The sequence below is a fragment of the Sylvia atricapilla genome, chromosome 6, assembly GCF_009819655.1.
Source record: "Sylvia atricapilla isolate bSylAtr1 chromosome 6, bSylAtr1.pri, whole genome shotgun sequence".
Classification (NCBI taxonomy): domain Eukaryota; kingdom Metazoa; phylum Chordata; class Aves; order Passeriformes; family Sylviidae; genus Sylvia; species Sylvia atricapilla.
In genome coordinates this window covers 786,798-811,116 of record NC_089145.1, presented here as the reverse complement: position 1 = coordinate 811,116, position 24,319 = coordinate 786,798, and the positions used below count along the sequence as shown (strand labels likewise).

At 54.6% G+C, this 24,319-nt stretch overlaps 1 protein-coding gene across 7 annotated transcripts in view; it reads right to left on the bottom strand.

Annotated features, from left to right (window-relative positions):
• MYRF (myelin regulatory factor) overlaps positions 1-19,063 on the bottom strand; it is a 46,177-nt gene extending 27,114 nt beyond the window's left edge. For all 7 annotated transcript variants that reach the window (XM_066320421.1, XM_066320425.1, XM_066320426.1 and 4 more), the window contains exon 1: positions 18,947-19,063. In XM_066320421.1, coding sequence (XP_066176518.1) covers positions 18,947-18,992 — 46 coding nt within the window. In that variant the 5' untranslated portion in view covers positions 18,993-19,063. The remainder of the gene's footprint in view (positions 1-18,946) is intronic.
• Positions 19,064-24,319: the final 5,256 nt, after the last annotated feature.

Below are 24,319 nucleotides of genomic sequence, written 5' to 3'. Positions count from 1 at the left end.
CCATCCTGAAAGACCCCACGTGAAAGCCCAGGAGAAGCCCCTGGATCCCCCCGGTTCCCGGGAAAGGTCACCCGCTGATCCGCAAAGGCCGGCCCGGGGGGCTGCAGCCCACCCCGGCCAATTGCAGCTCTCCCTCTGCAAATCCCTTTCATACCAAGACAGGCAAATCGGCAGAAATAAATCCAGCTAGGAATTCTGCCAAGCGGACAGGGTGTGTGTGTGTGGATACAGGGATCTCTGCCTTAGAAACCTTGGCTGGGGGGTGAAAATCCTGGATAACTGTTCGCTTTGGGACATCTCCGTGGCAGAGCCCAGGGACCTGGGGGACAGGGTGAGGATGTTCTTCCATGTGAACACAGGATCCATCTGGAGCAGGGACACAGGATGCTGCTTCCAGGTGAGCACTGAGGTGAGAAGAGGACGGAGCAGGCAGAGCCTCCGGGATCTCCAGCTGTGCCAGCAGCTCCAGTTTGCAGTTGCAGATCCCAGGGGAGCACAGGGGTGGCTCCTGTCCCTCCACTGTGACAGCCACACCCTGCTCTGAAGTTCCTGGGATGTGGTAGCTCCACGCTCTTGTCCTCAGAGTTATGGGAGCTCACTGACGGCCATCTGTGCGTCCCTCACTCATCCCTAGGGATTTCTGCCATAGCCTGCTCCCAACACTTCACCACAAACATCTCCCAAGGCACCTCTTCAAGCCCTCACCATGATCCCGTAACATCCCCGAAAACTCCTGCCAGGTGGGGAGGAATCCTCCCTGTGCTCCGTTGCCTCCTGCTTAGCCAAAAACCCCCGGGGCCATAAATAACAGAATGCCTTTGGCAAACACCCACCCCAAAGGCCATCAGGAGACTTGCTTTCATCCCAAATTCTGGCACGGGGATCCACGATCAAAGGAGCAAAAAGGGCACTTGGCCAATTTTTGTGACTCAGACTGTCCAAGCAAAGTCCAGCCCCAGGAGGGTTTCCCTCACACCTCCAAACTCCAGAAGCTCCTCTGTGGTGGCAGAGGAGCCCAGGAACCCTCCAGGGAGGATCAGAAGCCCTCTCTAGACAGTAGGATACTACTCTTCCCAATTTTCTGAGGGTGCCGAGGCCCTGGCACAGGGTGCCCAAAGAAGCTGCAGCTGCCCATGGATCCCTGGAAGTGTTCCAGGGCAGGTCGGATGGGGCTTGGAACAACCTGGGATAGCGGAAGGTGTCCCTGCCCATGGCAAGAGGGTGGAACTGGATGAGCTTTATAATCCTCCCAACTCAAACCACTCCAAGATTACTTTGCTTCCTTGAAGTCACCTTGAGGAGGGCGAGATAAGGCCAGTGACGTGAGAGGTGTGTCAGGGCTGGAGGGGGCATGTGGCTGCCCACCACAAATCAAGGACCTTCCTCTGCTCCAGGACAGTGGGATTTGCACAAATCCCGGGATATCAGGGCAGGGACAAAGAATGTCCCACCGCCTGGAGCTTCCACGCAGCCTGGCTCTTACCAAAGCCAGCTCAGGTGATTAATTAAAAGCTAATACTGCTCCACAGTCACGAGATCCCAATGGCACCAGCATTCCCTCCCCCTCCTAAGTGGGGATTAGTGGGAAGCCACCAAGGAGGAAAGCTCAACACCCTCATGGCTCTGCACGGGACAGGCTCCCACATCTCATCCCAGCAAAGAAAGGTGGAGGAGCCCAGGGAAGCACTGAGCTCACCCATCCCAAACCTGCCAGGTCCCTACGTCCCCTATGTCCTCCTGCTGTCCCTGGCATTGCCACCCTGCTCTCCCACCGCGTCACGGCTCCGCTTTCCAACCCCTCTCTGGGAAAAGGGCCGTGGCAATCCCAAAAAACCTCAACCTCTGCCTGCAGGACAAGAAGTTAAAACCCTCAGCACCCTTCTGGTGAGCGGAGCCGGGCGGGCTGAGGCCCCCGGACGTGTGAGAATGTCAGGAATCCCAATGTTTGGACTGGTTTTCTCTGCCTTCCCCAAGCCTCCAAACACGCTCCACATCCCAATGGAGGTGCTTCCCACCCTGACTCCTCCTCCCTGCCCCCTGCTCTGACTGGCTCAGCCCTCCTGGTGGCACCTTCCCAGCTCCTTGTCCCAGTTTTGGGTGCTCCCAGAGATGGGCACGGGGCAGTAGGGCTTGGAAAGAGTTAATGGAGCCTGGCCTCCGTGAACTGTCATATTACAGGTCTGAGGGATTTAACCCGGAATTTTCCTGGAGTGATAGGCTGAGAAGTTTATGGAATTTCTATTTATAACAGTCCCCCCTCCCTCTTCAATTCCTACTCTGCTGCCTGCCTTCAAATCACCCCTAATCCTGCCTGGGTCACCTGGGGGTGGGAGGAAGGGAGAGAGCTGGAGAACTTCATCCTGGGATGCGCTAACACGAACCAGATGTGGGAAGCTGGAGATGACGACGAGGTCAGCACTCTGCAGGGGCTGGGGAACATCAGCCAGGGGTGGGGGGACACCAGGGAGGAGGAGGAGGAGAAGAGGCTGTGCCAAGCCCAGAGCTTCCCAGTGCCACTGGAGCCACGTACTGGAGAATTTGCAGGGAAAACAGAGGCATGGATCAGCCCGGGAGGGATCAAATACCCGAACTGGTGCAGGGTGGAATAGGATCAGGAGACCCCAGAAGCTTCTGGTTCCATGTGGTCCCTCTCCTAATGGAGCTCCAGCACGTGCTGGGATAAATGGATGAGCAGGACACGCAGCACAAAGCTCCAGCAGGAATTACCCGGGATGCCACAGCAGTGCCAGCGCTCAGCGAGGCAGAGAGCCCCGGCACTGGCTGGATTCATCCATCCCAGTGTCCGTGCCCCGGCACTGGCTGGATTCATCCATCCCCGTGTCCGTGCCCCGGCGCTGGCTGGATTCATCCATCCCAGTGTCCGTGCCCCGGCACTGGCTGGATTCATCCATCCCAGTGTCCATGCCCCGGCACACGGCTGGATTCATCCATCCCAGTGTCCATGCCCCGGCACTGGCTGGATTCATCCATCCCAGTGTCCATGAACCAGCACTGGCTGGATTCACCCATCCCAGTGTCTGTGCCCCGGCACACGGCTGGATTCATCCATCCCAGTGTCCATGAACCAGCACTGGCTGGATTCATCCATCCCAGTGTCCGTGCCCCGGCACTGGCTGGATTCATCCATCCCCGTGTCCGTGCCCCGGCACTGGCTGGATTCACCCATCCCAGTGTCCGTGCCCCGGCACACGGCTGGATTCATCCATCCCAGTGTCTGTGCCCCGGCACACGGCTGGATTCACCCATCCCAGTGTCCGTGCCCCAGCACACGGCTGGATTCATCCATCCCAGTGTCCATGCCCCGGCACTGGCTGGATTCACCCATCCCAGTGTCTGTGCCCCGGCACACGGCTGGATTCATCCATCCCAGTGTCCATGAACCAGCACTGGCTGGATTCATCCATCCCAGTGTCCGTGCCCCGGCACACGGCTGGATTCATCCATCCCAGTGTCCGTGCCCCGGCACTGGCTGGATTCATCCATCCCAGTGTCCATGCCCCGGCACACGGCTGGATTCATCCATCCCAGTGTCCGTGCCCCGGCACACGGCTGGATTCATCCATCCCAGTGTCTATGCCCCGGCACTGGCTGGATTCATCCATCCCCGTGTCCGTGCCCCGGCACTGGCTGGATTCACCCATCCCAGTGTCCGTGCCCCGGCACACGGCTGGATTCATCCATCCCAGTGTCCATGCCCCGGCACTGGCTGGATTCATCCATCCCCGTGTCCGTGCCCCGGCACACGGCTGGATTCATCCATCCCAGTGTCCATGCCCCGGCACACGGCTGGATTCATCCATCCCAGTGTCCGTGCCCCGGCACTGGCTGGATTCATCCATCCCAGTGTCTATGCCCCGGCACACGGCTGGATTCACCCATCCCAGTGTCCGTGCCCCGGCACTGGCTGGATTCATCCATCCCAGTGTCTGTGCCCCGGCACTCGGCTGGATTCATCCATCCCAGTGTCCGTGCCCCGGCACTGGCTGGATTCATCCATCCCAGTGTCCATGAACCGGCACTGGCTGGATTCATCCATCCCAGTGTCCGTGCCCCGGCACTGGCTGGATTCATCCATCCCAGTGTCCGTGCCCTGGCACACGGCTGGATTCATCCATCCCAGTGTCCATGAACCGGCACACGGCTGGATTCACCCATCCCAGTGTCTGTGCCCCGGCACACGGCTGGATTCATCCATCCCAGTGTCCGTGCCCCGGCACTGGCTGGATTCACCCATCCCAGTGTCTGTGCCCCGGCACACGGCTGGATTCACCCATCCCAGTGTCCGTGCCCCGGCACACGGCTGGATTCACCCATCCCAGTGTCCGTGCCCCGGCACACGGCTGGATTCATCCATCCCAGTGTCCATGAACCAGCACACGGCTGGATTCATCCATCCCAGTGTCCATGCCCCGGCACTGGCTGGATTCATCCATCCCAGTGTCCATGCCCCGGCACACGGCTGGATTCATCCATCCCAGTGTCCGTGCCCCGGCACACGGCTGGATTCATCCATCCCAGTGTCTGTGCCCCGGCACACGGCTGGATTCATCCATCCCAGTGTCCGTGCCCCGGCACTGGCTGGATTCATCCATCCCAGTGTCCATGCCCCGGCACACGGCTGGATTCACCCATCCCAGTGTCCATGCCCCGGCACACAGCTGGATTCATCCCCGTCTCCGTGCACCGTAGCTCGGTTGTGCAATCCTCGAGGCAGGCTGCAGCATCGGCACATTCCCGGGCTCCACGCTGCTCCTCACCCCCTTCTCCCTCCTGCCGTGTTTATCCTTCAGCCCGGGGGGATTGGCTGCCGAGCACCAGGAATCCGGGCCATGGCAAACAAACCAAACATCGCCTAAGCCCGGCCAGCCGCGGGGCCAGCGCTCGGCTTCCGAGCTCCTTCCCATCCTGGATGGCTCTGCCATGCGGGGAGAAGCTGCTCCAGCTGGGAATAGCATCCCTCCCATACCTGCCACCTCAGCAAACCCGGAGAGACTTGGGCTGCGCACCTGGACACAGCTGCTTCCATAAGGAACAGCGGGATGACGTCCCTATTGCCTCGCGCCCAACCCTGGGCTGCTTCCATCCCCTCTGGTGACCCTGGAGGAGCCCCTGGCTCCCCCTGGATCCCGGCCCAGCATTCCTGCTTAATTAACGCTCTTTATTACCTGACTGGGATGAGAACCAGCCCCCAAACGGGGCGCCTGTGACCAGAGCGGGACACGGAGCCAGCGCTCCCACAGCTCCCCAAAGACCACCCCAGAGCCAAGTCCCAGCTGTCCAAGGCTCTTCCAGGAGATCCCAGGCCTTTCCCCTGAACCACAGCCCCTCCTCATCCCATCACTGTCATCCTTTGCTCCCCTCAGGAATAGCACCCTTAAGCAGTTTCTCTTGGATTAGGACACTTTTTGTCCCTGCACATCCCAACCCGGCCCATGTCCCTTCCCAGCACAAAAGGTGGGACTGTCCCCAGACAGTGCTGAGGTTCATCCAACCCCTGTGTCCCATCCTGGGGACATTCCCTAGCCGGTCCATCCCCAAGGACAGCCCTGCCCTTCCAAAGCAAAGGGGCAGCTCCTGCGTTCCCTGTTCATAACGGAGCAAAAAACACAAGGTCCAAATTCCAACTAATTCCACACCGAAAACGCGGCCAAGGATGAGCCCTGGGATCCGTGAGATAATATGCCAAGGAAAACTCCAGACTAAGGGGTAAGGATTTGGGGGTTCACGAGAGTTTGGCTGTCATGGAATTAAAATGAACTAATCAACCCGAGCAATGGATACGGGGCTTGGAACAGACACATCCCGCCAAACCTTCTCCATGGAGGGGCCAGGACTGTTCCCAGCCCACCTCTACCTGATCCCCTCCTTCCTGGGAGCTCTTGGTGAGCTCCCAGCCAACATCCTTGCTCCCAAATCCAACCCCTCTGCATTCCTGGAGAAACTCTCCCATGCCGGGCAGGGCAGGATGCAGGGAAAGCAGTGATCAGGAACAGGGATCCAGGACAGTGGGATTTAGCCAAACGCCCAGACTTAGGGAGAAGAGAGCATTTTACAGGGGATCCCGGAAGACTCAGCAACAACCTGGAGTGAGATAGCTCCAGAGGCAAAACACTTGGAATAATTAGCTGGCCTGATGGGAAGTACAACCACACCCACGACAGGGGGTTTGGAACTGGTTGATCTTTAAGGTGCTTTCCAAACCATTCCAGGATTCCCTGAATACCCAGAGGCAGCAGCATCTCCCTGTTCCCTGGAAAGCTCTCTCTGCTCCTACATAATCCCACAGCTCCTTACATCCACAGATGAATATATTTGGCAAAAGCACCTTTGGATGAGGTGGACAAGGCCCTGGGAAACATCCAAAACTCAGGGATAAGGGGATAACACCCTCCTTTCCCAAGAGCACAAAGTGGTGGTGGGAGACATCCCAAGGCCCAGGAGGTGTGAGGAGCCAGAGGAAATTATCCTGCTGTGCCATGGGCAGGCCATGGGCATGTTCCTCAGGAAGCTCTGCAGGAAAAGGAGGCAAAAAGGATGATCCTCCCTCCCTAACCTCCCTGAGCCCTCCCTCTGAGCACCTTCTCTCCTCCAACCCTCCTGGAATTTCACCCCATCTCCCATCTCCCCTCGCCAGAGCTGTTCTCCCTCCTGCATCCCTTTCTCCTGGCAGCTCCCCACCCTTGTCCTGGCCTTTCCCCCGCCCTTGCCAGCTGTGAACCTTGGCATGGATGGAGGCATTGTCCTGGGAGAACGGGGGCCGAGGAGGAGGAGGGGAAGGTGTGAGAGGGGACACAGAGGCGCGTTTGTCCCTGTCCCCGCGGCCGTCAATGCCGCACTTGTCCATTCATGCTCTCCGAGGGCAGGAACAGCGGCTCCATTTGGGAGGCTCCAAGGTGCCTGCCCAGGGGGGCACATTGCCCTGTTTGTTTGGAGACAACGCCTTTATCTCCCTTCCCGGGATGAGGGTGTTGGAGCAGGGACAACAGGACCGGAGGAGGCCACTTCATCTGGCGGCTCCCGCTGCACGCGGCCGGGGCCTCATCCCTGGGGACAACAAGGATGGGGAAAAGCTCCTGAGGAACCCTTCCGCTGAGGTGCCTTCAGCTGACCTTGTTTTATCCAGATTGCGACTCTGGGGAGGCGGGAGGGACGTTTTTCCATAGGATAACACAACGTGGATGAGCTCCTGGACACTGCCGTGGTGGTGAAGGTCCATATCCATATCCCACACCATTCCCTCAGAGTGAATTATTGCCAGAAGGGATAAAAAAAGCGCTAATATCATTAGCAGCTACATACCAGCAGCAACAAGAGCCTTGATCCAGCTGCCCAGAGCTTTGCCAAGCTTGGCAGTGACCAGGAGAGGGAATACTCAGGGAAGCACAAGGAATTGACCAAGCTGATGGCACATCCTGAGCTGTGATCCCACTGCTCTTCTGCTTCCAAAGAAAAAACCCAGAGGCACGGGCCCTGGACACTGACCTTGCTGCAGGGCAACACCGTGGCTCTGGAAAAGCTCTTAGGGAATCTGGAGATCCAGGACGAGCCACGATCAGCCCAATTCTAAGACATCCACACCACACACACACAGGGAACTCAGGATAACGCAGGATTTGGAGAGGTGCTGCCTCTCCTGGCAATACCCCCAGCCCAAAACAATCCCCAGGGCGGGAGATTAAGAACGGAACAGCACCAGGATGCAGGAGCAGAGGCAGCCAAGCATCGCCGGGAACACCGCGTCCAGATCAGACACATCATTCCCTCCCTTCCAGCTGGGAGGCACCAAGGTCTGTCCAGGCTGGACAATCTCCAGAGGAGACTGGGAAGAAAAAGCAGAGCCATTTATCTAGATGGGACTTTTTCCAGGGCTTGGGAAGGGCCATCCCAAGTTTTGTGCAACCACCGTGGATCTTTCACGAGGAGGAGTGTTGGGTCACCAGGGTTTTCCTCACACAGCTGGGACATTTGCTCTGGAGCTGTCTCCCAAGAAAATCACAAGGGGTGTCAAAAGCTGTCTCAGCCATGTGGCACAAAGCTCCCAAGGAGGAGCCCACTTTTCCCAGGATCTAACACGACCAACGGAAGTGGGACAGATCCAGAGCTGTCATTTCTGTCTCCATGATCCCACGGCAGGGGGTGGAATTAGATGGTCTTTAAGGTCCCTTTGCAAACCAAGCCATTCCAGGGTTCTACATGCCTGAACTCACTACTGAAACCCCCAAATTCCCTAGGGATTACTGCCATGCTGGCTATTCCCACAACCACTTTTTACAGTGAACTGAGGTTTCTTTTTTTTACAAAAAAAAAAAAACAAACCCTTGTTTGTCTTTTCTGACCAACTCTGAGCCATCCTGGAACATATTTCCTGCTCCAGGGATTTAGCAAACACTTCCCAGACAATACAGCCGAGATACCAAACGTGCTGCTTGGATCCCATCCATCCCACACGCTCCGTGGGTGTTCCCGGGATCACTTCAAAGTGCTGGGCTGGCTGGAGAGGCCCAGATCCAGAGGGAAGGTTCCTGGCACGCTGCCCTAGGATGTGCCATAGGGATGAGAGGATCAAGAGGTTGCTTGGGAAGGTGGGAATGAGTTGTCCCCAAATTAAATCCCAGCCACGAGGGTTTTCCTAGCAGAGGCCCCCAGGAAGAGATCGGGGTCAAAAACATTCCAGGGGGACCTTCTTGGTCTCCACAACTCCCTGACAAGAGCCAGGTGGGGGTCAGGCTCTGCTCCCAAGGAACACAGGACAGGACAAAAGGAAACAGCCCCAAATTGCACCAGGGGAGGTTTAGGTTGGATATCAGGGAAAATTCCTCGATGAAAAGGGTTGTAAAACATCGGAACAGGCTCCAGTGGTGAAGTCCCCACCCCTGGAGGGATTTAAAATCTGTATGGATGTGGCACTTGGGGATATGGGATAGCAGTGGTGTTGGTAGAGCCAGGGGAATGGTTGGACTGGATGATCCCAGGAGGCTTTTCCAACCTAAATAACTCATGATTCCACGATCTCTGCTCACATGGGGTAAAAGAAACTCCCAAGATTCCTGGCCCCTTGCTTCTGTTCAATCACCTCTGCAAGGGATTATTCGGATACAGGAAAGGAAGAGGTGGCAAAGCCCTTTTCTCCTGGCAAAACTGGGATGGTGACTTCAATTGCATAGATAAACTCCATGTGGCAGTAGGGAAAAAAAACCTTTGGAGCCCATTCCTGCTGCAACACAACCAGCAATGAGGGAAAAACACCTTAACAATGTGAGCATGGGGAATGGTTCGACTCCGTGATCCTGCACAGTTTTCCAACTTAAACCCAACTTCTTACAGGTTGGAAAACCTGTAAAAATCCCTCTCAGCGATCATTCCTGGCCTGCTGTATCCACAAATGCCCTCTGGATGTCCAGAGCCACACTACATGTGCTTAAAAATCAGGAAGCAGGAAAGGTCCCTACCTTGACATTCTACAGCCCATCCTGTTCTACTGGGCTGAGTTTGTCCAGTTCCTCTTCCTGAGAACACCAGCACGACTCCCAGCATCCAAACTCCTCATCCCGGGCTGTGAAAGCTGTTCCCAGCCTGCAGGTCCTCACAGGGCTGTTCCCTGCATCCCTCTGGCTCCTCAACACGGTGGAATTTGATTTATCACCCAGCGTGTGCTGGGTTGGAAGGGACCTTAAGGATCATCCAGTCACACCCTTCCCAAGGGTATGGACATTTCCCACTAGTCCAGGTTATTCCAAGCCCTATCCAATCCAGGCTTGACCTTCCCTACACATCAACCTCTCCGTTCCAATACCCCTTCCCAAAAACTGAATTAAAACAAGACAGAACGGAGGGGACATGGACAGGTAGGATTAACCCCCCACCCAGAACTCCTTGGATTTTGGGATGGATTGGATCTCATCTGGGATAACCCCGTGTCTGTTCAGGAGAGGAGCACTGACCACATTATCAGCAAGCAGCCAACTGTAAAAAGGTTTAATGGCCCTTATAAGGCTCCGTTTTCCAAGTTTCCCTTTACTTAAGCAGGTGTTTCATTCCCAATAAAGTCAGAGCGTCCTTTTTAGTGCTTCCACGAATCAATGTCCATAAAGCCCGGCTTGTCATAACACAGGAGATAAGCCAAGATCCAGCAGGCTGATAAATGTTTGCTTTCCTGTTTATGTGGATTTCGAGCAATCGGCACTCAGGAGTAAAAGTCATAAATGATGTGGATGTCCCAACCCCTGGAAGTGTTCAAGGCCAGGTTGGATGAGGCTTGGAGCAGCCTGGGATAGTGGAAGGTGTCCCTGCCCACGGAACAAGATGGGATTTAAGGTCCCGTCCAACCTAAACCATTCCAGGATTCGATAAGTCAATGAATGAAACCTCCAGTTCTTTGGAAATCCCGCCTGAGTCTTTCAGAAATCCTGTTCCATGCCCACCCCATGCCCTCTGCACCGTCTCCTCCTCACCAAACTACTTGGGTAGGAAAACCAGGACAACTTGCCACTCCGCAGGAAAATCGGGGTGATACCAAAGACTCTGTGGCAAACAACAGGGAAAATCAAATCAATCCCAGCAAGAATTCCTTTAATGCCTGGTTTTTACACCCAGGCTGGATCCAAGAACTCCGAGGCTGTTTAAAACTCCAGCCTTGGCTTTTCCAACCGGTTTTCCTCCCCACCACGCCAAAACCCAGGGAAATGCACAAGTTGGGAACATTTGTGGACGGGGAATTCCACAAGAATTCTGTTCACTTTGTTTGCAGCCAGGCCTGGCCGCTCTTCCCACCTTTCCCTCTCCCTGCTTGGAGTAACTGCCCCAACGCAGCCAAAGTTCAGTGAGATAAGTGGTGGACCCTGAGTGTCACATTACATTTTCCCTCGGGAAGGAGGCCTTTCCCTTCTAATGTGCCTTGAACGTGCTCCAGGTGCTGCTGGAAGTTGTCTGGAGTGTGGGACCCTGGGCTGGCCACATCATCCACCAGATCAGGGAGAAGATGCCATGGATGGGGGTGGAACTGGCTGACCTTTAATGTCCCTTTTCCAACCCAAAGCATTCCATGATCACATGTCCTGCTGCGCAGGAAGAACGGGAAGAAGGAAGGTCTGTTGGATAAGCAAGGGCACGCCAAGCACACCAGTCAGTTGGAATAAGAGGATATATCCATGAAAATGTAAGTGAGAGCCACCAGACAGCCAAGTGTAGTGTCCAGTCATAGAATCCTGGAGTAGTCTGGGTTGGATGGGACCTTAAGGCTCATCCAAGTTCCATTCCCTGCCACGGGCAGGGACACCTTCCACTAGCCCAGGTTGCTCCAAGCCCTGTCCAACCTGGCCCTTGGACACTTCCAGGGATCAATCCACCCTCTGCTTCTCAGAGTTCCCGTGTGCCCTCCACAGCAGCAGGACACCTCCCCAGCTCTCTGCCACTGTCTCATCCCTAGTCCTGGTATCCCTCTGAAATGTCCCATGCTGAGGGCTGTCTCTCCGGAATGATGCTGGAGCACGGGATGGGCACCCAGAAAGCCCCGGCTTGGCCCCAAAAGCCACGAGACTGTTCCTGTTTGTGTCTCCAGCCACAGCTGCTCCCTTGTCCTCTGGCACGGCGCACGCTGGTTAATCATTCCTCAGGCACATTCAGTGTCCCGGGGTTCTTATCGGAGAGTGCAAAGTCCAGTCAGCAACAGCACTGGGAAGAGGCAGGAGGGTTCTCCAGCAAGGTGGCACAGCTGTGCCGGAGCAACGCCATCCCCAGGCTGGGATACACGAGAGGAATGCCAAGGCACGGGCTGGGAAAGTGCCCAGAGGTTCACCAGCACCTTCCTAGCACAGCTCCCAGCTCGGGATCACAGAGTGCTGGAGTGGCTTGGGTTGGAAGAAACTGTAAGGATCATCTACTCTCTGCCACGGGCAGAGACACCTTCCACTGCCTCAGGTTGCTCCAAGCCCCATCCAACCTGGACACTTCCAGGGATGGGGCAGCCAAAGCTTCTCTGGGCAGCCTGTTCCACCACCAGATCACTCCAGCCATTCCCACCAGGAGGAATCCATAAGGCCCCTATCCAGAAGAGGGAAGGCAGAGCAGGATCCCATCTCTCTTCTTTGAAATAACCATGCCCAGGAGACGTTTAATTCCATCTTTCTGGCAGCTGGGATGACTGTCCTGGAAGGGCTCTAACTGATAAGGGTGAGGAAGCAAGACCCCAAGGCTCCTCCTGGAGCAGGATTCTTTTCCCATATCCCTGCATGCAGCAGCGCTTCCACACCCCATCCCACGCATGGGCCCAGCCGGATCTGTGCGTCACCATTTCCATCCTGGCCACACCTCCTGCACAACTCCTTCTAATCCACCCCAAATGACACCTCCTCCCGAAGCTTCTCCCTGTCTGTGTCGGGCCATTGCTCCCAGGGCACCAGCCAATGGAAGGGGCATTACCCAGGACAAGGGCAAAGTTCCTCCTCATGGAGCCTCGTGCTGACATCACCTCTCCAAATCCCAACCTGCCCTTTTATCAGGCTTTATGGATACACCCTCTCATGAACAGCTCTCTGGCCTCACTCCACCTGGGTGTCTCTTGCCCTTTCCCCAAGATAAAGGGCTTTTGGGGTCCGGGATAAAAGAGTTTTGGGGAAACAGGAGGGAGAAGCACCAGCACAACCATCACGAGACCACGCCAGAAGCGGCGGCGTTTGGCACCAGCCTTTCCCTGAGGAGCGGATGAGGACGAGTCCTTTGGCTGAAGACACTCCAGGGATCTCCTACTGGGATGGACGTGGCAGCCTCCCCCCAGTGTCCAGGAACGCCTCCTGGGTGCGGTGATGAGCTCAAGGGAATGTTTTTGTCTCTGCTCAGGCCCTGGGATTGAGCTGGACTCAGCAGCATCCTCACGTCACCTGCTGCTGTTGAGGGCTGGGCAGGGAAGCTTCAAATAGAGGGAAGAGCGAGTAGAACCAGGGAACAATCCCATTGGGAAGAGAGATGGAGAGGCAGAGGGGAAAGCAAGGCAAGCCACGGAAGGGCTGGAGGGGTCCACGCCATTACCTGCTCGGATCCAGCGCATCCTGAGCATGGTGAGAGCTGACGTCAAGCTCCCGCCGTATCCCTGCTCTCTCCCTGTGTCATTATTCCCTGAGCTCAGCTCCTCCAGCTCCCGGCGCTGCTGCTGCCCGCTGGTTTTTCTATTCCCTCCGGGAAGAGTGGGAGGGCCGGGGAGGCTCCGCGCTGGGATTTGGGACGGCGAGGGGATTACCCGCGGGGATGGTCATGTGTTTGTGCTGTACCAGCTTCCCCGGGCCCACTCCGGCACGGGCTGACTCCCGGCTCCCAAAGAACTCCGGGCAAAGCCTCTTACCTTCCCTCGGCGCCAGCCCGGCCCCGCAGCGACTGTCACCTGCGCCGCCACCTCATCCCCGAGCCGCTCCTCCTGCGGCCGGGAGCTCTCCCCGGGATCACGCCGGGCTTTTCCCTTTGCCAAGGTGTTCTGCCACAGCAGCGCCCTGTGGGAAAAGCTCTCCCGGCATCCAGCCTCAGGAATGGGTTTGGGGGCAGGCAGAGGGTGATGAGTGAGCAGGACGCCCCAAAAGGGCCATTTTTTTTAAGGCATTCCAATGAAAAGTGATGTCCTGATCCTTGAGGCTGCATTTCTACGTCAAGCCCAGGAATCTAAAAGACGGGACACCAGGACAGACCCTCCAGGTTCCACTGTCCTCCCGGCCTTTCTGCTCCCAGTTTTTTCAGCCTCAAGACATCCCAAAGCAACAGGAAGACTTGGGAGCAGTCCCTGGTTTCTCATGGATACGTTAGTTTACACCAGCAGGAGTCTGACCAGTGAATTCCTTCTCCACTCACTCCCACCACCACCAAATCCCACTTATGGCCCAGCGTGGGGGACAAGGGACAGCTGTCACCCGGGGTCTCCTCACTGCTTCAGCTCCAGTATTCCATATCCCCTCATCCAAGGAAAACAGGGAAATGCTCCAGACCTCTTCCTGCACTGCAGGGTGACACTTCCTCCTCACAGGCACCAAGTGCTCCGTAATCAAAATCACCAGGAGTGTTATTACCAACACCAGGAACGCGGGAACAGGTTGTCCAGAGAAGTTGTGGATGGCAGAGGGAGGGTTTAGATGGGATATTGGGAAGAAATCCTTCCCTGGGAAGGTGGTGAGGCCCTGGAATGGATTTCCCAGGGAAGCTGTGGCTGCCCCATCTCCGCCACGTCCAAGACCAGGTTGGATGGAGCTCGGAGCAACCTGGGATAGTGGAAGGTGTCCCTGCCCATGTGGGACTGGATGAACCTTAAGGCTCCTTCCCACCCGAATCATTCCAGGATTCCATGACCACACACATCCAAACATTCCCACAGGCAAAACCACCCACTCCTGGTCACTCCGAGCTCAGAGATTCCTGAGCACACACAGCCCAGCAAACCCTGCACGGACACACGGCCGCTCCACGGACAATATTCCCACTGTTCCAGCCACTTGCGCTCCATGAAAACCTGTGGAGCCGTTGGATAAGCTCCATGGAAATCTTCCCCTTCTGCTGAACCAACTCTTGTCTTTCCCAGCTCCACCTCGACCCCAAACCTGCTCAACTTCTCAGCGCTCTCTGGAACCCTTCTTTCTCTGCTCCTTTCCCGAATTCTCGCTTCCCAGCCCCCGCCGGCCCCGCTCCCAACATCTTTCCCGCTGTACATTCTTCCCCAAGCCCTTATCTCATAAATTAGCTGGGAGAGGGATCCCAAATAGCTGAGCCGTGGCGTAAGCGTTTCCCTGAGGCAGGGGCGGGCGGGAGCAAGGGAAAGGTTGGGAGCAGGATGCCAGCCAAGGGTCAGACGCTGTCAACTCCCTCCTCTTCCTTTGAATCCAAACACAAACGCTCCAGGAACACTCCCAAACCCATGGAAATCTCCCTTCCCTCCCCTGCCAGAACCCCCCGGCATTCCGTGCTCACTGCTCCAGGAGTTTTGCCTGAGCTCTCCTCAGCAGGATGGTCCTGGGCACCTCTAAACACGTGGATCGGCTGTGCTGACACAAACCGTGGAGATTGGGAAGATTCCTGGGTGGGACGGGAATGATCCATGAGGATCATCCAAGTCCAGCTCCGGGCCCTGCACAGGACAAGCCCAAAAAATTCCATCGCGCGCCTGAGGACAACAAGGATCTTCCTGACACAGGAGAAGCCCAGCTCGAGGACACCCAGTATGGAAAGCCAGGATTGCATTCCCAGCACCTTCATCCCAGCAAAGTGTGCAGTTATTCCCAACACATCTTCTTCCTCAGAGACTTTTCCCTAGCCCACCCCAAATACCAGAGCAAAGCCTGGGATCTTTCCCATCATTTTTCTGCTTCTCCATCCTCATACACCTCAGATCCCACCATCAAAGAGCAGACATTCCAGGGAAATAAGGATATCTGGGAAAACAAGGATACCCAGGGAAACAAGGATATCCACGGAAGCAAATATATCCAGGAAAACAAGGATATCTAGAGATACAAGGATACCCAGAAAAACAAAGGGTACCCAGGAAAACATAGACATCCATGGAAATTAATATATCCAGGAAAACAAGGATACCCAGAAAAACAAAGAGTACCCAGGAAAACATAGACATCCATGGAAATAAATATATCCAGGAAAACAAGGATACCCAGGAAACAAAAATACACAAGGAAATAAGGACATCCAGGAAAACAAGAGTACCCAGGAAAACAAGGACAGCCAGGGAAACAAAGGATACCCAGGGAAACAAGGATATCCAGGAACACAAGGAAATCCTGCCTGACCAAACATCAAGAAAAATTAGGAAAATCCACGTCCATCTCCCAGTGGAGAAAACTGGAGGCACCAACCAGGCCTGAGATTTTGGGAGCACTTCCTTTCCAGAACAAGCCTGGCTCTGCAAATGGGACCAGCCAAATTCCAGGATTTGGAATGACCACAGGCACTGATTCTTCTCCAGCTCCACCAGCACAGCCCCCACTCCCAAACTTCTCCATGAGGAGCCCAGTTAATCCTTGTCTGACACTGGGAAATACCAAGGGCTCAGGGATTCCTCTTAAATTTTCTGGGATTGCTTACAGCAGGCTCAGATCCTGGGAAAATCAGAGTCAAACAAAGGAGTGAGAATTCCCAAATTAGTCCAGGATTCTCAGCCTGCAGGAAGAAATCTCTTCAGGGATGGGATGACCCATGAGAAAAAGAAAATATTTCACTCCAAGAGAAAAACAGGTCGGAAAAGTATTTCCTTATGATGGAAATTCCGTGATAAATTTTAAAGGAGTGATGGGATAATTAATTTATTCCTGTAAATTATTAAATTCCAACGTATCTATTGTTTACCACATCCAAAAACCATTAATTCCTCAGGAGGGCCAGATTCCAGAGTAAATCCAGCTCCGTGCCGTGATTTAAGGCCCTGACCTTCACTCCCAAAAAACCAGAGGAACAGTTTGGCCTCGGAATTCCGCAGAGCACCACAATCAAATCGGGCACAAGAGGGAAAAACTGAGCAGCAATTCCTGGTGGTAAAACTTCCTTCTCTTCCCCTCTCCCCCTCAAGCTCCGTGTCCCAACAGATGCTCTGGAATAACAGCGGGAAAGGGATCGAGGTGCCCAAACAAAGTTGGAATATTTGGCTCAGAGAGGTTTTAAAAAGGATTTTAAAGCCGAGGGTAAGAAATATCCTTTGGGCACAGTTTCCTTGATCCTGGATTTTGACAGGGACAGGATGGTTTTGATTCAAGAGGAAAAAAGAAAGAAGGAGAAAAGAGATTTAAAAGGGGGGGAAGGAGGAGGAAAAAGGGGGGAAAAGAGGAATAACATAAAAGGAGAAAGGAGGAGAAAAAAAGGGAGAAAGGAGGAGGAAAAAAAGGAGAAAGGAGGAGAAAAAAAGGGAGAAAGGAGGAGAAAAAAAAAAAGAGAGAAAGGAGGAATATAGAGAGGAAGAATCCCAGAATGGGATGGTTGTCAGGGATCTCTCAGAGTCATCTTGCTCAAGCAGGATCACCCCCAGCACCCGGAAAGAACAGGAAAACAGAAAAAGAAAGAAATCCCCACATTATCATAAAGCTGCGCTGGGGTGAGGGAGAAATTCCATGTCTCCAAGTGAAGAGACAAGAGCTGGTCCATAAATACCACCGGGATGCTGAGCCAGAGCTCTGCAGAACTCCTGGGAGGTGCTCAGCACCCCCGGAATGGGAAGCAGGAGAGGAGGATTTAGGAGTTTGGCCCAAGCAAAACCCTGAAACCAAAGGAAACCCCATAAGGCTGCAGGGAACACGGGCTGGGAGCAGCTGATAAGAGCCCTTGTGGTCAGGCTTCTCATCCTCACTAATCCTGGGGCTCCTGGGAATCTGGGATCATGGCTGGAATCAACAGGGGATGCTTCTTGCTTTGAAGAGGAGATGCCTTACTGCGAGATGCTGGGAGAGAGGGAAGCGAGGAGGAAGCACCTTGAGCTTCCACTTGCTCCCAAGGGCATCCTCTGTTCCCACTTCCCAAGATAAATCCTTCTACCAGCCAGAATCCACAGGGACACCGTTGTCCTGCCCCAGCTGCCTCTATGGGCTCACTGCCCAATCCCACCGCTCCAAGGGGGATCCCAGCTCCGGAGCTGCCCCGTGGATTGGGATCCACCCCAGGGACCTGTTGGTGCAATGGAGCCCTGCCAGGATGGGCACGTTATTCCCTCAGGCAGCACATCCATGTGCCAGAGGCTCATCCTAAAGGACACAGCCCACGGCAACTGTAACGCAGCCTGGCAAGTGACCCACTGGAAAACAAGGGAGGGAAACAACGCAACGAGGGGCAAAGAGAAGGAGCCGAGCACTCCACAAGGAAGAGCAGAGCATGCCAAGAAGGCCGGAGCAGGGAAGGGAACACAGAGCCGAGGCAGGAACAACCACAGGATCGGGCTCCAAACACATCCCAGCTCAGCCACGAGCAACCACAATTCATCCAACAGAGGCCAAATTCTCTTCCCAACCACTTCTCCACCCTGGTGGGGAGGGCAGTGACCCACAGCCGTGCGGTGTCCACAAGGATCCGGGCTCTGGAAAACATCTGGGATCCATAGGCTAGAGCCACTGCCATGAGCCTGCTCCTGCCCCAGTGATGGGTATTCCAAGGTCCGAGCCGGGAATCTAAGGCACGGCACAGCACAGTTTCCAGGATATCCAGCTCGGCACCACGGTGTGCGCTGGAGGATGCACAGCTGGCCCTGGATTGTGCCCCGGGACACGGATCTGTCCCGTTCCAGAGCTGGGCAAGGCAAAGACGGTACGGAGCCAGGCTGGGATTGTCCAGCCGGGAAAAGGGAAAGCTCCAGGGAGCCCTTGGAGCCCCTTCCAGGGCCCAAAGGGACTCCAAGAGAGCTGGAAAAGGACTTTGGCAAAGGGCCTGGAGTGACAGGACAAGGGGGAATGGCTTCCCACTGCCAGAGAACCGCGTTAGATGGGATGTCGGGGAGGAATTCCTCCCTACCAGAGTGCTGAGGCCCGGGAACGGCTTTCCCGGAGAAGCTGCGGCTGCCCCATCCTTGGAAGCGTCCGAGGCCGGGTCGGACGGGGCTCGGAGCAACCCGGGCTAGGGGAAGGCGTGGATGAGCCTTCAGCTCCTTTCCCACCCAGCCCGGCTGCCTCCGGGGGAACCCCGGGATGGGGCAGGGACTCCGGGATGGGGCAGGGACTCCGGGATGGGGCAGAGACCCCGGGATGGGGCAGAGACCCCGGGATGGGGCAGAGACCCCGGGATGGGGCAGGGACTCCGGGATGGGGCAGAGACCCCGGGATGGGGCAGAGACCCCGGGACGGGGCAGAGACCCCGGGATGGGGCAGGGACCCCGGGATGGGGCAGGGACCCCGGGATGGGGCAGAGACCCCGGGATGGGGCAGGGACCCCGGGATGGGGCAGGACCCCGGGATGGCGCTGCCCCCGTTACCTTCAAAGAAGCGCTGCAGAGCCTCCGTCTCGTCCACCACCTCCATGGCTGGGCCATGCACGGGCCGGCCCCGGCTCAGTCCGTGCGGCTGCAGCGGGGCATGGCCCCGGCCCGGGGGCCGCCGCCTCCCCCGAGCCCCGTCCGAGCGCCGTGCGAGCCCCGCTCTCAGCGCCGCGCTCCCGGAGCCGCTGCCCGCCGCCCGATGCCCATCGGCGTCCGCACAGCGCTGCCCCGCACTCGGGCTGCCGCGGCCGCTCCTCCCTCCTGCCCTCCCTCTTTCCTTCTTCTCCTCCCTCTTCTCCTCCCTCTTCCCCCCTTCTCCTCCCTCTTTCCTTCTTCCCCTCCTTCTTTCCTTCTTCCCCTCCCTCTTTCCCTCTCTCTTTTCCCCTTCCCCTCTCTCTTTTCTTCTTCCCGTCCCTCTTCTCCTTCTTCTCCTCCCTCTTTCCCCCTTTCACTCCCTCTTTCCCTCCCTCTTTTCTCCTTCCCCTCCCTCTTTCCCCCCTCCCCTCCCTCTTCCCCTCTTCCCCTCCCTCTTCCCCCCTTCTCCCTCTTTTCTCCTTCTCCTCCTTCTTTCCTTCTTCCCCTCCCTCTTTCCCTGCCCTTCCCCGCCCGGCCCCGCGCTCAGGGAGGGTTTGGCAACGCCGGCCACTCCCGAGGTTGCCGAAAAGTCGCCGAAAAAGCCACCGGGAGCGAGCTGCGAAGTGAAAATCCGGCCACGAAGCGCTAAAAAGCAGCCACGAGCCGCCGAAACCCAGCCACTAAAGCCCAAAAACCCAGCCACTAAAGCCCCAAACCCCAGCCACTAAACCCCAAAACTCAGCCACTAAAGCCCCCCAAAAAATCTGTGCAGAAAACCCCAAAAATCTGTGAACAAATCCCCAAAAATTCTGTGCACAAAGCTCCCCCCGAAAGGAGCCACAAATCACCAGAAAAAAAAAAAAAAAAATCAAAAAAAAATCCCCCCAAAAAACACCCCACACAAAAAAACCCAAACCCCAAACAAACAAAAAACCAAACAAAAAAAACCCCACAGGATGCCAAACTACCGAAATCTGTCCAGAAACCAGCCACAAAGCACCAAAATTTGCCCACAAGGCACCGAAATGCCTCACAAAGAACCGAAATGTGTCCACAAAGCCCCGAGCTCCCCTCGCAAAACACAAAAATCTGCCACAAAGCTAAGTCACGAGGCACCGAAAAAAATCAGCCAAAAGCTGCCAAAAATCCAGCCACAAACCACTGGGAAAAAAAACAAAACAAAACCAACCAAAACCAAAACAAAACAAAACAAAAAACAAAAAACAAAACAAAAAAACAACAACAAAAAAAAAAAACCAAAAAAAAACAAAACCAAAACAAACCAGCCCCAAGCCACCAAAATTCCAGTCACGAACTACCAAAATCTGTACAGAAACCACCCCCCCAAAAAAACCCCCAAACCCCCCCAAAACCTACAACAACAAAAACCCCCAGAGCACTAAAGCCACAAACCATCACCAGCTACCCAAATCCATCCAGAAACCAGCAAAAATCCAGCCACAAAGTACAAAAATCTGTTCACAAAGCACCAAAATCCCTCACAAAGCACCAAACTCCCGTCACAAAACACCGAAATCTGCCACAAAGCAAAGCCACAAGTCACCAAAATCTGTCCAGAGATCACTAAAAACCACCCACAAAGCACTGAAATCTGTCCTCAAAGCACCCAAATCTGTCCCCAAAGTCATAAGGCACCAAAAAGGAGCCACAAACTGCCAAAAATCCAGCCAGAAACTATCAAAATCCATCCAGAAACGACAAAAAATCCAGCCACAAAGTACCAAAAACCGGCCACAAAACACAGAACCCACCACAAATTACAAAAATGCGTCCACAAACCAGCAAACCTGTTCATAAAGCCTGCCCTGAGGCACAAAATCCAACCACAAACCACCAAAATCCGCCCAGAAATTCCAAGACCAGCCACAAGTCGTCAGAATCCAGTTTTTGAAAGACACAAATCACTGAAATCCAGGCACAAGTTACAAAACCAGGAAATCCCCAAAATCCAGCCTCGTGTTCCAGCCACAGACCACAAAACCAGCAGCAAACCACCAAAATCCAGCTACAGATCACCCTAAAACAGCCCCAAATCATCCAAATCCAACCTCAAATCACCCCAAACCAGCCCCAAATCACCCTAAACACCAAATCCAGCTCTAAGTCATCAAAATCCACTCACAAATCTGCCTAAACCAGCCCCCAACATCAAATCCAGCCCTAAATCATCAAAATCCAGCTGCAAACCACCAAAATCCAGCCCCAAATCACCAAACCCAGCCCCAAATCACTAGAATCCAGCCCTAAATCCACCAAAAATTTGCCCTCGGATCACCCAAATCCAGCCCCAAATCACCCTAAATTAGCTGCAAACCACCAAAATCCACCCCAAATCCCAAATCCAGCCCCAAATCACCCTAAACCAGCCCCAACCCATCCAAACCCAGCCCCAAATCACCCAAATCCAGCCCCAAATCACCCAAATCCAGCCCTAAATCCACCAAAAATTTGCCCTCGAATTACCCAAATCCAGCCCCAAATCACCCTAAATTAGCTGCAAACCACCAAAATCCACCCCAAATCCCAAATCCAGCCCCAAATCACCCCAAACCAGCCCCAACCCGTCCAAACCCAGCCCCAAATCGCCAAACCCAGCCCCAAATCACCCAAATCCAGCCCCAAATCACCCTAAACTAGCTGCAAACCACCAAAACCCACCCCAAATCCCAAATCCAGCTGCAGATCACCCTAAACCAGCCCCAACCCATCCAAACCCAGCCCCAAATCACTAGAATCCTGCCCGAAATCCACCAAAAATTAGCTCTCAAATCACCCAAATCCAGCCCCAAATCACCCTAAACTAGCTGCAAACCACCAAAACCCACCCCAAATCCAGCTGCAAATCACCAGCCACAATCCATCCCGAATCCAGCCCCAAACCCAGCCCCAAATCACCAGAATCCAGCCCTAAATGCACCATAAATTTGTCCTCGAATCGCCCAAATCCAGCCCCAAATCACCCTAAACTAGCTGCAAACCACCAAAACCCACCCCAAATCCCAAATCCAGCCCCAAATCACCCCAAACCAGCCCCAACCCATCCAAATCCAGCCCCAAATCACCCTAAACTAGCTGCAAACCACCAAAACCCACCCCAAATCCCAAATCCAGCCCCAAATCACCCTAAACCAGCCCCAACCCATCCAAACCCAGCCCCAAATCGCCAAACCCAGCCCCCACACCCCAGCCCCTGCCCCCCTCAGGGGAAGGCCCAGCTGTGCTTTGTGCTCCCCCAGATGTTCCCACAATCCCCAATAACGCCCGGCTCCCCCTTTTCCCCCTCCCCTCCTCCAGCCCTCCCGGCCCATAATGACTCGAATCCAATAAAGAAGGGCGCGCTGGGAATAAGTCCATGAAGTTCCGAGTGCTGGGAGCGCCGGGGCCCTGCCAGCCCCAAACTGTGGGGCCTTTCTGCTGCGGGCCAGCCGGGGCACAATGAGGGATTGTCCAGCCCCACATCCCAATTGAGAAGGGCAGATTCTCCGGGATATATAAATATATTTATCCCGCTCCCACAGCTGTGCAGTGACCAATTCTTCTCCCGGCAGAGGAGGGGGATTGAGGATTGGGGGGACAGTAATGGGTCTATTATTTCGGGATGGAGAGAACGAGCCCTTTTTTCTCCTCCCTCTCTCTCTCTCTCCACATTAAGACAATTGTTATTCCCTGCTCCCCTTGTTCCTGCTCTCAGCCCCCTGTTTCGGGCACAAGCTGCGTGGGAAGGAAGGGAAATGAAGGGAAAATGGATTTTTCCTGGGAAGTCAAGCACCAGCCCAGCCTCAACCCTGTTAGAAGTTGGTCCGTAATATTTTAATTAAATGAAGATTAAACCCAGCACTAAAGTCAGAATTGGACTGGATGATCCTCGGGGGTCTTTTCCAACTCGGGATGTTGAACCCTAGAATGCATGGTTCTGTCATTAGGAATCCTGGAATCCATGGAATCGTAGCCCATGGGTTTATGGATTCATAAAATCATTTGATTTGTAGAATCACGTTCCATGAGTCTATGATTTAGAATCCCAGAATCTTGGAATGGCTTGCCTTGGGAGGGAATTTGAAGCTCATCCATGAAATTATTCAACTGGGAACAGCCCCAGGCCATGAGAATCTGCTTTACAACTCCAGAGCCGTGTCCCTGTGTCCCTTGCCCTTCAGGACACTGGGAAAACCCCAGTTGGGACTCACCTTCCTTGCAGAAAGATCCCAGCATCCAAAGGACAGATTTCCACAGTATTCTGGCTCAAATATCCAACGTAATTGAATATTTGGGATATATTCCTGATGGAGAGCATTAATCTTCCTCTTCTGTCCTTGTCACTCCCATCCACTCCCAAAAATTCTGTTGTACTCAACGCTAAAATCCTTCTTTTTATATGGCAGGATGATTTTGACTTGGGATAACTCAAAGCATCAAGTCGCTTCTTTAATTTCCTTCTCCACTGAAGGACAGATTCCTAGAACTGATCTTGAGGGACACAGATCATGGAATCCTGGAATGGTTTGAGCGGGAAGTGACCTTAAAGCCCATCCCGTTCCACAAGTTCCTGCCTGTGACGGTGCTGGACCATTAGAGCTGGCCCCAAGGAGGAGCAAAAGATTTGGTGAAAGGATCCTGAGCCCGGATTTGGATCCCTCTGGACTGACCATGTTGGACCTGGCCTGGGATTCCCCATCCTAAATCGTAAAATCCTGTGGAGCAACTAATTTGCAATAAAATTAGGATGCGTCCCTCCTTTCCTTAGGGGCAATGTCAACATTCCCACATCCCAACCTTGCCATGAGACAGCTCCTGAGTGCTGCACACCCCTTACCAGACAGGAAAATCCCTCTGGGAACGGCTCACTAAGGATTCAAATCCTCTCAAGAGGAATCCTTTGAGGGTTCTGCCCCCACTGAGCGGCTGCCATTCCTGGAACATCCTCCTCTGGACATATCCCTAGGAATCCTTGTTCCTTCCCATCTTTGCTCCTTCCCTGGTGCCTAAATCAAGGTGTGAATGTTCCATGTCCTTTTCACCTGAGTTTTCCTCCTGCCTCCCAGCCCTGCTCAGCTCCCAGTCCCAAGGAATGCTGCTCTGCCCTTCCCAGACTTGATTAAAGGGAAAAGACCCACTGGAAAAACACACCAAGGGATGGAGCCAGCTTCATCCGTACAGGATGGTCCAGCTCCCTTCCTGCAGCGACCTGGGAATGCAGCACTTCAGGGATGGACTTGTGTGATCCCCAAAGGATCCTAGAGAGCTCTGAATCCCAGAAAATCAAAGGTATTGCTT